The following is a 12,306-nucleotide window of genomic DNA, read 5'->3' on the forward strand; positions in this document are numbered from 1 at the left end:
ATTCTTGTATAAGATTAGCATGGAGACCACTTCTACCAATAATCATGATATTCTGTGATTTACTGATGGGAATTGACACTTCTGGGCCCTATACCATTAGTGATTTTATCATCCAATGTTGGCTACTTGGTTCTTGTGTATGAACTTTGTCAGAATGGACCAATCAAAGCATTTATTGATCCAATGAAGTTGGGTCAGGTAGTAGATTGTGCAGAAAAGCTTTATTAAAATTATATCCACATCAAGTCATGATCCAAATAACTGAGATTGACCTCATCATCAAGCATTGCAACTTTGGTGATATTTAAAAAGAGGATGCTTTAGTATCCATGAATATTTATTGTATAACTTGAGATGTTCTAATATTCATGAATATTTATTTCATAGGATGGATCATCCTTCCCTACATACATACATATGTACTGATGTGTGTGTTTGTGTGTGTGTGTATATATATATATATATATATATATATATATATATATATATATATATATATAGAGAGAGAGAGAGAGAGAGAGAGAGAGAGAGAGAGGGAGAGAAGGTTTGGCTTGTGCGGAGTGCTTTATTCGCCATGTAGATGCATGTATTTGTAACTCAGTATTAGTGTGTTTGGCTATCATTAAGTTTATTATTTAATTTGCAACATATATTTGGTTAACAAAGCTTTTTATTTATTATTTTCTATTATATTATTATATTTTCAAAGAATAATTAAAAAAAGAAAAAATTGTACCCTATGTATCGTGCAAGGACTGGTATTAATGATGCTGATATAAATAATAGTAGTTTTTGCATAGAGACACTTGCGTAGAGCTCTGTGGACATAGATAATATGAGTTTCTGTACAACCATCATTAGAGCTTATTTTGCTTAATATGGTTTAATTTATGCAAAATTCGTCATTCATTGTGTGGATATCTATATCAATGACCAAAATTTTTGCACGGAGGCTTAGCTTGTGCTTTCTTCATTTATTAATAAACACTATTATTAGTGATAAGAGTTTTTCTCCATCATCATCAAAGTTCATTGCTTAGTGTATAATAAAAATTTAGTTATTGATGCCTGTTATTTATTATATTTTTTTACATTGTTACAATGCATTTCAAAAATAGTTGAAATAATGAAAAAATACCACACTTTGTATATCGTACAAGGACTGATATTAATGATTATTAAAGTTTATTACTTAATGTGCAACTAAAATTTAGTTATTAAAATCTTCTATTTATTATAATTTATTTTTTTACTATATTATATTTTAAAAATACTTTAAAAAATAAAAAATATCTTATACCTTACACTGGATGCTAATTCTTATATATAATACAAACTCTTTTAAAGAACTACGAATGAAGTATTTATCATTCTCTATAACTCATTTTTTCATCTCATTTCTTATCCCATTTTCAAGACCATATTTGTGATATAGCTGAGTTTGTAAAATGTATGATCATTTATAAGGTTCAAAATCATCCACCAGAAGAAAAAAAAATTCAAAATACGCCGCAGGAGAATATGCAAGTTTTTTTAGAACAGTACGGTACCAGGTATCTCTCATTTTGATGATATTTGAAATCTTAATTGTTGGCCATAATATAAAAGTTTTGAATTTATTTGTTTAATAGCTTATTTATTTTGGATAAAACTTATCTTTCTTTAAAAAATAATTATTATGCATTATGTGTATAGTATTTTAATCTTTTCTCTACTACCTCCAACTCTGGAAAACAGGTCTCCTTCCCTACCCCTACATGCAAACTTTCACGTGAAATGCACGTGCAAAGTTTTAGTATTTGTAATTCCACGCGACCCCTTCCCTCCCTCGCAGCCTGCCTTCCCCGCGATCCCCAGCACTCTTCTCCCTCTCCCCGCATTCCTCCCTCCCCAATCGGAACCCATGTCTCCTCACCGCCTCTCCTCACCGATCCGATGCTCCTCCCCTGCTCCCTTATCTCCATCCACTTATTACCCTTCTCCGTTTTCGACCTCCGCTTCTACTCCCTTCCTCTCTCCTCATCTCATTTCCTTTCTCTCCCCGCCGTCCCCATTAATCTCCCCGCCTCCCCTTCCCGCCTCTCGCTGGACGCCTGCTTCCACCTCTCCTCCCTCCGTTCCTGCCCTTGAATTCTTAAGCTGAAGGTTACAGATTAGCCTGTTGTGATTTACCAAAGCCAGAAGCAGGGGACCCGCGTTGGTGGCGCCGCCTCCTCTCTGAACCAAATCAGTTTCCAGGTATTCGTGCCACCCCCTTCTCTCTTCTTCCTTCGCTTACCCTAACCCATTTTCTTGGCTTCTTTCCACCCCTTTTGATCAAGAATTCGGATCTTGGAGCCCAACATTGTTTCATCTTGGACGAGATGGATCTGTTCCACAGGGCGAGGCTGGTCCGGCTCCGTAGCCACCTCGACAAGTACCTGATGGCGGAGGACGACCAGGAGAACGTGTGCCAGGACCGCCGAGGCGCCTCCTACAACGCCCGGTGGGCGGTGGAGCTAGTGGAGGGGCCCCACCCCTTGGTGCGCCTCAAGAGCCGGCACGACCTCTACCTCACCGCCTCCAACGAGCCCTTCCTTCTCGGCTGCGCCGGCCGCAAGGTCATCCAGACCGCGCCCACCCGCCTCGACTCTTCCGTCGAGTGGGAGCCCATCCGCGAGGGCTTCCAGGTCATGCTCAAGACCCGCGACGGCCGCTTCCTCCAAGCCAACGGCGGCCTCCCACCGTGGCGCAACTCGGTCAGCCACTACCCCCCTCACTGCTCCATCGCCCCGACCTGGATCTTGTGGGACGTCCACATCCTTGATATAACAACCCCCTCGCCCTCCACCTCTCCCTCCGTAGCGTTGGATCTGCCGCCGGAGCCCGACAGGTGTTCTCAGTCCTCCAGGCCCTCCGATGTGTCCCTGAGACTGTCCAAAATAGAGGTATTGTAATTTTCTTAATTCTTAGTCGTTCTCGAAATTGCATTCGAATTTCTTTTTTCACATCTCAACTGTCCTTGGCTTTGCATTCTGGTGCGGTATTTCGAATTGTAACCGTTCTTGAATTTGCATTGCCTGCCCTTTTTTTGTACCCTAACTGTCCTTGAATTGACATTCATCATGCTGTTTTAATCTTAATTGTAGTTGAATTCACATCGTTCATGTTCTTGAATTGCATTTCTTGTCTTGTTCTAGGTCTTGAAATTTCCTGAATTCCATCATTTGTTCTATTTTGTTCTTTAGAATGCTCTTAAATAGGCTTTTATTATCTACTCTTAAATCTTGGATGTCCTTTCGTGGTCTTGATTTTGCAATGATTATATGATACTTATATCGTAGATGTGCTTCTGTTTGGAGTCTCTGATATGTAGACTCTTATGCTGGCAGTCATCTTCTTTTTGGGGCTCACTGCACAAGGTGGAGGGCCGTACCATCCACTACACTGTTGCAGATGATGATGGCAACTTGGACGAGAGCTTCGAGAGGTCTTCTTTCATTTTCAATAAGCTGGGTGTCAAGCAATTGACACAAAAATTGGAGGAGGAAACAAATCTCAGGGATATAATTGTCTGCCACCGGAATTCGTTGAATGGGCGGCTTTATCCTCTTCATCTGACGCTGCCACCTAATAATGCAGCAATGCATGTTGTGGTCGTCCGGGCATCATCAAGAGGTGAGTCTGTTCATTACTTGATTTGATCGGTGCTGCATATGGCTATACCCTTTCTTTTGTGTTCCCTAAGCTGTTGAATTAGAATTTATTCATTATAAATGCTCTCCATCTTCTTATTGAGATTGTTAAAAAATTGGGCTGCACATGCCTGTTATAACTATAAAAATACCCTTGAAGCTTTCTATGCATATGCCGTTTTTCCCTATTAATTGGAGATTTTGATGACTTTCAGAGCAAGCATCTTTATCTGCTTCACATGGAACACTGATTCTGAGATGCTCTATTTCTTGGTTATTTCACGACCTATTCTCAGTACCTTTGATTATTTGCAAAGGAGTTAATGTACACTTGATTGGATACATATTTTGAACCTGTATGTTATTATTTCCATCTGGCATAAAGAATAGGCAGAATTGTAATTAATCTGATCTTGAGCATGGCTCAATTAAATTTGAGGCAAAGTTGAGATGTTCATAAAAATTGTTCTCGGAACCTGAGGTCTTTGATTACATTTGTAGCGAACGCAATCTTTACATCCCAATGTAACGGCTGGAATTCCTATTGGTTACTAAAAATTCAATCCATTAGATTGATATCTTTATTTTTCTCCTGAGAGAACACTAGCTTGATATTGTGGTTTCATTAGTATGTATATTCCTCTGCGTGCATATAAAATCCTAGGTTATTCGAGCTAAACATGAGTGAGCTAAGGAATTGACAAGATTGATTCATTTACTATTTGAGCAACCCCTTTTTGTGTCAAATATTGAGCTTAACATGAGCTCATTCATTTGACAGCCCAAAGATGGAGTTAAGCAGATAAGTATTGAGCTGTGCCCTTTTCAGAATTTTTATGATCTTTTTCAATTGAAAGAACAATGGCTGGCCAAGCATATAGGCCAGATTAATGTTAAGTTTAGTGATAGCAGATAATGATGATATAGAGGAAGATTCTGTTACCTGTTTGACTGTGTTCCTCTCTGTACTAACACTTTTATTGATTGGGGCTGCTTATTTATCACAAGATGATCTTATATTTCTGTTTCCAGTGGCGAGACCTTAGAAGAACCAAAAGTTTCCAGTTTGTTTTTCTGTACGTCTGAGTTGCATTATTATGTAAACTTTTTGGATATCTGCAAAAACCAATACTTGCTAGAAGAAACTCACAGGAAAACAATAAATTCCAATAGCCTGCTTTATGACAGACTACTCCCCTGCACTCTCTTTTCCTTACCATGTCAAAGCTAATACTTACTTCTAGGCAACATAAACTATGAAGGAATATGAATTTTCTTGATTGAACGATCTCCTGATTTGGATCTCCTTCATTACCAGTAAACAAACCGTTCACTGGTACCAGCTATATATGATGCTTATTTTTCAACTTTCCATCAGTGTAGTTAAACCAAAATCTCTTGTGGTTTCTTACTTGTTATTTTGGTCGTACTGCAGTGTCCCTTTACATTAATAAAGGACCTTTGAATAGATTGACCTTTTTCTGAAAAAATAGTTTCTTTTACATTATTTCTCTGAGACATTTTGAGCCTTTATATTGTCTGGAGCTACTCCTTGTGTTTGCTAAATGAGAAGAACTTCCTATTCTTAAATGCCCACTTTTAACATTGACATGAAGTCTATGCTCTGCAGTTCTGAGCATAGGACATAAATGAATTGTTCCAATAGTGGGAACATACTCGTACTCATTCAATCTAGTTTTGAAAAATTATCTTGTTTTCTATGAAGTTGGAATGACTTTCAAACTATTCATAAATTTATTATCCAGAAACCCTGTGTGCCCTTTTTCTAAGGTTCTGCACCACCACACATTGTTATTATTTTATTTTTTTCATTCTTTTCTGGATATTTTTGTTGACTTTATTGATGTAGGACAATAAGACTATGTGAGAAAGAAAATATTGTGGAGAACTTTTTCTACCTACTTTATGAGGTAGTCATCATGTATATTTATGGTTGAGAATGTACAAGAGAATACAACTAGGATGATATAAAGATCAAAAGAAATAATAAATGGATCCCTAGGATCAATTCTAAATTTATGCTATTTTGAAATTCAAAATTTAAAATTCAAAATTCAGATTCAAAATTTAGAATTCAAAATTCGAAATTCGAAATTTCTAGAATCATGGATCTTTGATATGTGGCTTGATATGGGGTTGAGATGAAGATATTGCCAATACCACCCCTCCTGCGCGCAAGCTAAGGTGGGTACCACTAAGAGCTTGGGACGCAAATGTTGAAAGCGTTGGGAGACAAATCCTTTAATCAATATATCAGCAAGTTGGTCATTGGAGGAGATGAATTGGACATGAAGCTGCAACGAGCCATTCGCTCTCGAACAAAATAAAAATCAATTTCAATATGCTTGGCCTGAGCATGAAAGACGGAATTGGCAGTAAGATATATGACAAATAAATTATCACACCAAAGTATAGGGGCTTGAGAAAGTGAGATTTTCAATTTCTATAGTAAAGATTGAATCCAAATTAATTCAGCAGTAGCATTAGCAAGTCCTTTGTATTTGGATTCGGTACTTGAACGTGTCTCAATACGTTGCGTTTTAGCACTCCAAGATATGAGATGACGGCCAAGAAAAATATTAAAGCCACTTACAGAACATCGGTCATTAAGATCACTAGCCCAATTGGCGTCGGAATAGGCATGAAGAGAAGAGGATGAGCCTATTCCGATGCCAATTGTGACAGGCTTGGTAATTGGGCTGAATGTCCCATCATAATCAATACCCTCTTGTTGATTGAAGCCTTTAGCAACCAAAGGAGCTTTATAGCGCTCGATAGAGCCACTAGATCATCTTTTGATTTTAAACACTTATTTGCAGCCAATAACATGTTGTGAAGGAGAGAGTGGAACTAAAAGTCAGGTACCATTAGAGAGCAAGGCATTGTACTGATATGTCATCGCTTCACGTCATTGAGGATCATGTTAAGTTTGAGTGAAGCAGGTGGGCTCAGCAGGGATACTAGAAGCCACAAATGCCAAGGGATATTTTGCGCTAAAGCGACGTGGCTTGGGTGTGCCATCCTTGGAGCGTGTGACCATATGATGACCACCAATGTGAGAAGAAGAAGTCACTGGTTCAAGAGCAACAGATTCAACAGTGGCTATAGAACATTGGTCACATATCGTGGTTGGATCATTGTCATGTGTTTGTAAAGAGCTGGGCTGAGTTTGAGGACTTGGGGATGAAGATACGAGTGGATCAATGTGGGTTGATGTTGACGGATCATTGGGCTCGGGTGTAAGCCATGGTAAAGAAAAGACATTAAGAGGGCTATTGGTTGACTTGGGAGTGTTACTAGAAGAGTTCTGTGCATAAGAAAACACTCTCATCAAAAATAACATCATGAGATTTGAAAATATGCCCAGAAGAAGGATGACAGCACTGATACCTATGAAAATCTGTGGGATAACCAAGAAAGATGCATGGAAGAGAACGATATTCTAGTTTATTTTTATTATAGGAACGAAGACAGGAAAATCATAAGGAGCCAAAAACACGAAGAAAATTTATAATATGGCTATTTATTAAACAATTTTTTCCAAGGTGAAATAAAATGGAGTGCATGTGTGGGTAAACGATTAATGAGGAAATTAACTGTTTCAAAGGCCATATCCCAAATTTAGAAAGAAGATTAGATTGGGCAAGAAGAGCAAGGCCTACTTCTACAATATTGCGATGTTTGCACTCTGCAACCATATTTTGTTGGGAGGTGTGTGGGCATGAGATGACCAATTCCATGATCATTCAATTCTTGTTGAAACGGTTGCGATTAACACTCATGAGCACAATCAATTTGGAGAAATTTAATTTTACATTGTAAAATATTTTCAATGTGCAGCCGAAAAATACGGAGGACATGATAAATATCAAAACGATTTTTCAATGGATAACACCAGGAGAAACGATTATAATCATCTAAAAAATGTGTAACCCCAAATGCGACGTAATAGGAGAAGGCCCCCAAATATTAGTATACACAAATTCAATAGGAGAAGAAGATCTAGAATGAGAGTGTGGAAAGGGTAAAGAGCGACTCTTAATTGACATGTAGAGCAATTTGAAACTTTATTATTGTTATAAAAATTCAAACATGATTTATTAAGAATTCTAGAACAAAGGGGCATAGAAGCATGGCCAAGATGTTGATGCCAAAGAAATTGAGAAACACTAGTTGATGCAGCATATGCAGTAGAAGCCTTCTTGGTGACACTCCTAGGTAAAAAATAGTAAACTCTATCCTTAAATGTGCCCTTGAGGAGGGTTTGAGCAGAGGTGAGGTCCTTCACACAAAAATGGTCATAGGAAAACTTAAAATAACAGAAATTATCACGTGTAAATTGAGATATAGATAAAAGATTTTTGGTGATTTGAGGGACATGTAAAATATTTTTAAGTTGGAAAGGATGAGTAGAAGTGTGTAAAAGAGAGTGCAATGATTTTTATAGCCAAACCTGAACCATCTCCTATAGAAACCTGGTCACGACCATTGTAGTCGGAACTAAGATGAAGATTAGACAAATCTGAAGTCATGTGATGTGAGGCACATATGTCTGTGTACCATGTTGAATCATTCATGGCAGCAACATGTGCTTGTGGAGAAGTAGCTTGATATGATTAATCGAAGCGATGGTAACACTTCAAGGTCGTGTGCCTATATTTGCAGCATAATTGATAACGTACCTTATTTTGAGTTCAGCCATTAGTAGTATTTGGAGGTCTTAAGTCATGGCCCTTTTGGTGGTAAGATCCCTTTGGAGAAAAAATAGATGATCCATCATTAGAGAAATTATGCGTTGGCTGCTGGGGTCATTGTGGCGAACCTCGTTGGCTGCCTTTTTGTACATAATTTGTAGTGGGCGGAATCTCACCTGTAGCTAAATGAGTTTTGGAAGTCTAGAATCTCAGTCGGATATCATGTTGGAGAAGAATGCCATGTAGTTCTTCAAAAGTAGTGGCAATCCTCGTGGTAAGGAGTGTAGAGACACGATGTTCGTACTCCAGACCAAGGCCAAGCAAGATTTGATGGCCTAAATCGGCAGGGGATATTGGTCTATTAATTGCAGCTAACCAAGTTGTCGGATATCCTCTTTGCCTCCTGTTTATAATCCTCTATAGAGAACGAACCTTTGTTAAGAGCATAGAAATCCGTCATAAGAGTACTGTAACATGCTTCACTCTGGATGTCATAAAGCTGTTCAAGAGCAAGCCAAACATCTTGTGCTTGTGGTAATCCGACAGCATGAACCATCATCGCATTGGATATGTTGTTGAGGAGCCACGCCAGAGCGATTTTATCACGGAGAAACCATGACTCAAGCTGGATTAGAGATTGGCTTCTCTATTCTTTCATTATTTGAAGTTATGACAATCGTTGGAGGTGGAGGCGAGGTCGTGCCATCCATCTATAAGATCCCATAGTCGGTTGGCTGTTAAGAGAGGTTGGGTATGGGCCTTCCAGGTAATGAAATTATTTCTATTAAGTTGAACAACAATTGAAGGCAGAGTGATAGGTGTAGGCATGGAGTTGGAGGAGGATGCCATGGAGATAGCAAAGGTTAAAGGCTCTGATAGACTGATACCATGTGGAAAAATAAGAATATATGAAAAAAAATATTATGGAGAACTTTTTCTATCTATCTTATAAGGTAGTCATCATGCATATTTATAGTTGAGAATGTACAAGACATTACAACTAGGATGATACAAAGATAGAAAAAAATAATAAATGGATCTCTAGAATCAATCCTAAATTTATGCTATTTGAAATTCAAAATTCAGAATTCAAAATTCAAAATTCCTAGAATCTTGGATCCTCAATAAGTGGCTTGATATGGGGATGAGATGAAGATACAGCCAATAATTGAATTACGTCTAAAATGTTTATGATAAAGATTTATTCTTGAGCTTGATTTTTTAAATGATGTTTCACATTTAGGATTGATGCATTTTTCTTTCAACTTTATTTGGTTTGACTTACATCTTAATTTCTCCAGTGTTATGCCCAGCATTCTCCCATTTGAATAGACTACAAATTTGCCTAGGAGCAGGACCTTTTCTGTTGGCCTGCTATGAAGTGATTTTGTATTTGTGCATTGGCTCGATAGTTCAGCCAAGAAGGTTTTATAATGCTGGTGATGATATGCTGTAGTCCAAAATATATTGCTTTTGGAATAATGGCTGGTTTTAGGTGCCATTTTCGAGGATTAGAAAATATAATAGCTCTTAATCAAACTGGAGAAGTTTTACACCACCAATCATTTCTAAACTTGTAATGTTGGGATGGGATGAACAAATTTGTTGATAGAGTTGTTAGAATATGTTGCCTTTACATGAAAGGAAGTGGCTGCTTATAAGTCAACATGAAGTGGGAGCGACAGGTCAAGACTGCTATTAAGTCCTCTTGGGTTCGTCAAGTCAGTGTGGTAAGGAGTAAGTGAAAAAGACAAAAAACTTTCAGAGGGCCCAGCAGAGCACAAGCCTCCAGATTGGGGTTGAGGGCGGTGGGTGGGATGGGGTGGGGGGTGTTAACCTCCCACTCACTTTTGGGAGTTGAAACAGAGGTTGAACCATTGAAGCATATATTTGGAGGCTAATGGAATTATGGATGGGGTGGTTTCCTTTGTGGCAAACCACTTCGGGGGGGTTCTTTGGACTGGTGAAGGGGAGCTGTCTCAGGCCCTTTGTGACTTGCTGTATTTTGATATTTTTGGATATATATTTATACTAGAATTGTATGAGTCGTCCAGTGTAGCACAAAAAAAAAAGTGTACATTTCGAAATGACAACGTTAAAGATTTTTTTATACATGGTCATGATTATTCAGGACTATGTTCCATTGTTCTTTTGCTCTTGAAAATAGCTACCACCAACATTATAGGGGCATTTGTGCCATAAGGCCCAGGGTAAGACAGCATGTCTTTCATTTTTTTAAGGAGCTGAGCTGGACATATGCATTGAGCAAAAATTGCTTTCTTCGCTCTCATCCCTTGACTCGCTAAACTGCAAAGTTGGACCTCCCTAACTGGATTGCCCTTTTCTCATAGAAAGATTTGGCAAAGAACTTTTTGAGTTTTCAGATCAAACAAAATCAAAGTACACTTCAAAGATGGAAATTCAAAATATACCTGCATGCATACGTACATATGTACGTACATACATACATGCATGCATACACGTACATATACACATACATATGTATGTACCTACATACATACATACACATACATACGTTCATAGGAACTTTTCAACTGCTAGATGGGATTCTGCTTATAAGAGAATCTTAAAGAGGCAGACATATCAACATCGATAAAATTCCTGTACTCCTTTGACTATTTATTGAGATACATTCTACAAGTATCATCAGCGCTATGTGACACTAGTGCACTCCAAAATCAGCCATATTTTGCTGCTTAATTAGTTATCAGAAAAAACGCAGCAACATATGGTTACTTATTCTCCTTACAAACTAGATTAGACCTGATTATAAACTTTTATGCTCTTGAAATGTTTGCTATGTTGTATTGAGATGCATACCAATTGCTTTGTCTTTGTTCGCTTGCACTTTGCTGTTGCATTTGTTTAGTGAATGAAGCATCCTATTCAAATCTCAGTTACAGACTTTTTGTAATTGTGTAGGTATTGCGCTGCATATGATTGAGCTGACTTATGACTTGGTTTGATTTGAATTCTAGATTTCATTTCTATAAATACTTGTTAAGAAATTTCTAACCTTTCCAGTGGCAAGGACTTTTGCTGACGAATTAAATTAAATCCATAAAGTTGAAGTAATATGCTCTTGTTCCAGACTTCATACCCTTCCATATACATACAGAGGCTTGTTGGATGCTATGTTCAATCATTCTTTTCAAATTGACCTGGACCTCATTGCCATTTATTCTCCTTGGTTATTGAATATCTGCTCCAAAGAGTTGGTGGACGGTGGTTATGTCATTAGCATGGAAGTTTTGTTGGATCAATGTATAAAAATACGTTGAAAGACAAATTTCTCCCCTTGCCAACCTATACTTGATGCGAGACTTACTGTGGATAGCAAAGCAACCACTTGTCTTGGAATATTTCAATTAGTAATTAGATGTAAAGAATCTCATGTTCTGGTATTTGATCTTTATCGTTGCCCTTGATGTGTTTTTCCTCGGAATCCTTTTTTTTTTTTGTCATAGATTGGTGGAAGTATATTGATTGTGATAGCTTTCTAGGTGGACTGTGAAAAAGCTTGAGCTTTGGGCAAAACCCTGCTTTTGAATGTGCTAAATATGAACTATGAAGGCATCTCATGCTTGACAGGGTTTATGTTCTTTGTTTCTGGCAAGTTGTTTATGATCCAGTCTTTTTTTGGACATTGGCCTGGACAGTTTTGGGCAGTAGTTGTCATTGGCCCCTCCTATGGTCCTAGGAATTTTCTACATCTCTTTGGGTTATCAACTTTGATGCATGGCTACAATGAACATGAAAGCATGAATTTTTACAGACCTGGGCTATACTGATTAGTGCCATTTATATGCATCGTAAAGCCGGGCGTCGTATCATATTTAAGATTCACTTTCATACTCAAGCCTTGCGAAATGGTTGAAAGCAATGTTTTACATAAA

General features: G+C 38.0%; 1 protein-coding gene across 3 annotated transcripts; it reads left to right on the forward strand.

The window, feature by feature from the left end:
- The first annotated feature begins 1,290 nt into the window (after positions 1–1,290).
- Positions 1,291–11,823, forward strand: LOC103721972. Of its 3 annotated transcripts, XM_039134528.1 has the most exons (4): positions 1,291–2,238; positions 2,322–2,927; positions 3,372–3,657; positions 3,890–5,651. In XM_039134528.1, the coding sequence occupies exons 2-4, from the start codon at positions 2,364–2,366 to the stop codon at positions 4,024–4,026; spliced, it is 987 nt and encodes a 328-aa protein (XP_038990456.1). In that variant the 5' UTR covers positions 1,291–2,238; positions 2,322–2,363; the 3' UTR covers positions 4,027–5,651. The 3 variants fall into 3 exon arrangements, with proteins under 3 accessions (XP_038990456.1, XP_038990457.1, XP_038990458.1); XM_039134529.1 differs by lacking the exon at positions 3,890–5,651 and adding an exon at positions 11,333–11,823 and having other exon boundaries at positions 1,291–2,927; XM_039134530.1 differs by lacking the exon at positions 3,890–5,651 and adding an exon at positions 11,435–11,823 and having other exon boundaries at positions 1,291–2,927.
- The last annotated feature ends 483 nt before the right edge of the window (positions 11,824–12,306 follow it).

This window comes from Phoenix dactylifera, chromosome 16 (genome assembly GCF_009389715.1).
Source record: "Phoenix dactylifera cultivar Barhee BC4 chromosome 16, palm_55x_up_171113_PBpolish2nd_filt_p, whole genome shotgun sequence".
NCBI lineage: Eukaryota > Viridiplantae > Streptophyta > Magnoliopsida > Arecales > Arecaceae > Phoenix > Phoenix dactylifera.

Excerpts from the sequence above, each read along its gene's own strand:
- LOC103721972 (XM_039134528.1), top strand. The coding sequence starts at position 2,364 with ATGGATCTGTTCCACAGGGCGAGGCTGGTCCGGCTCCGTAGCCACCTC. Across the intron at positions 2,928-3,371 it reads TGAGACTGTCCAAAATAGAG|TCATCTTCTTTTTGGGGCTC; the intron begins GTATTGTAATTT and ends TTATGCTGGCAG. Across the intron at positions 3,658-3,889 it reads CGTCCGGGCATCATCAAGAG|AGCAAGCATCTTTATCTGCT; the intron begins GTGAGTCTGTTC and ends GATGACTTTCAG.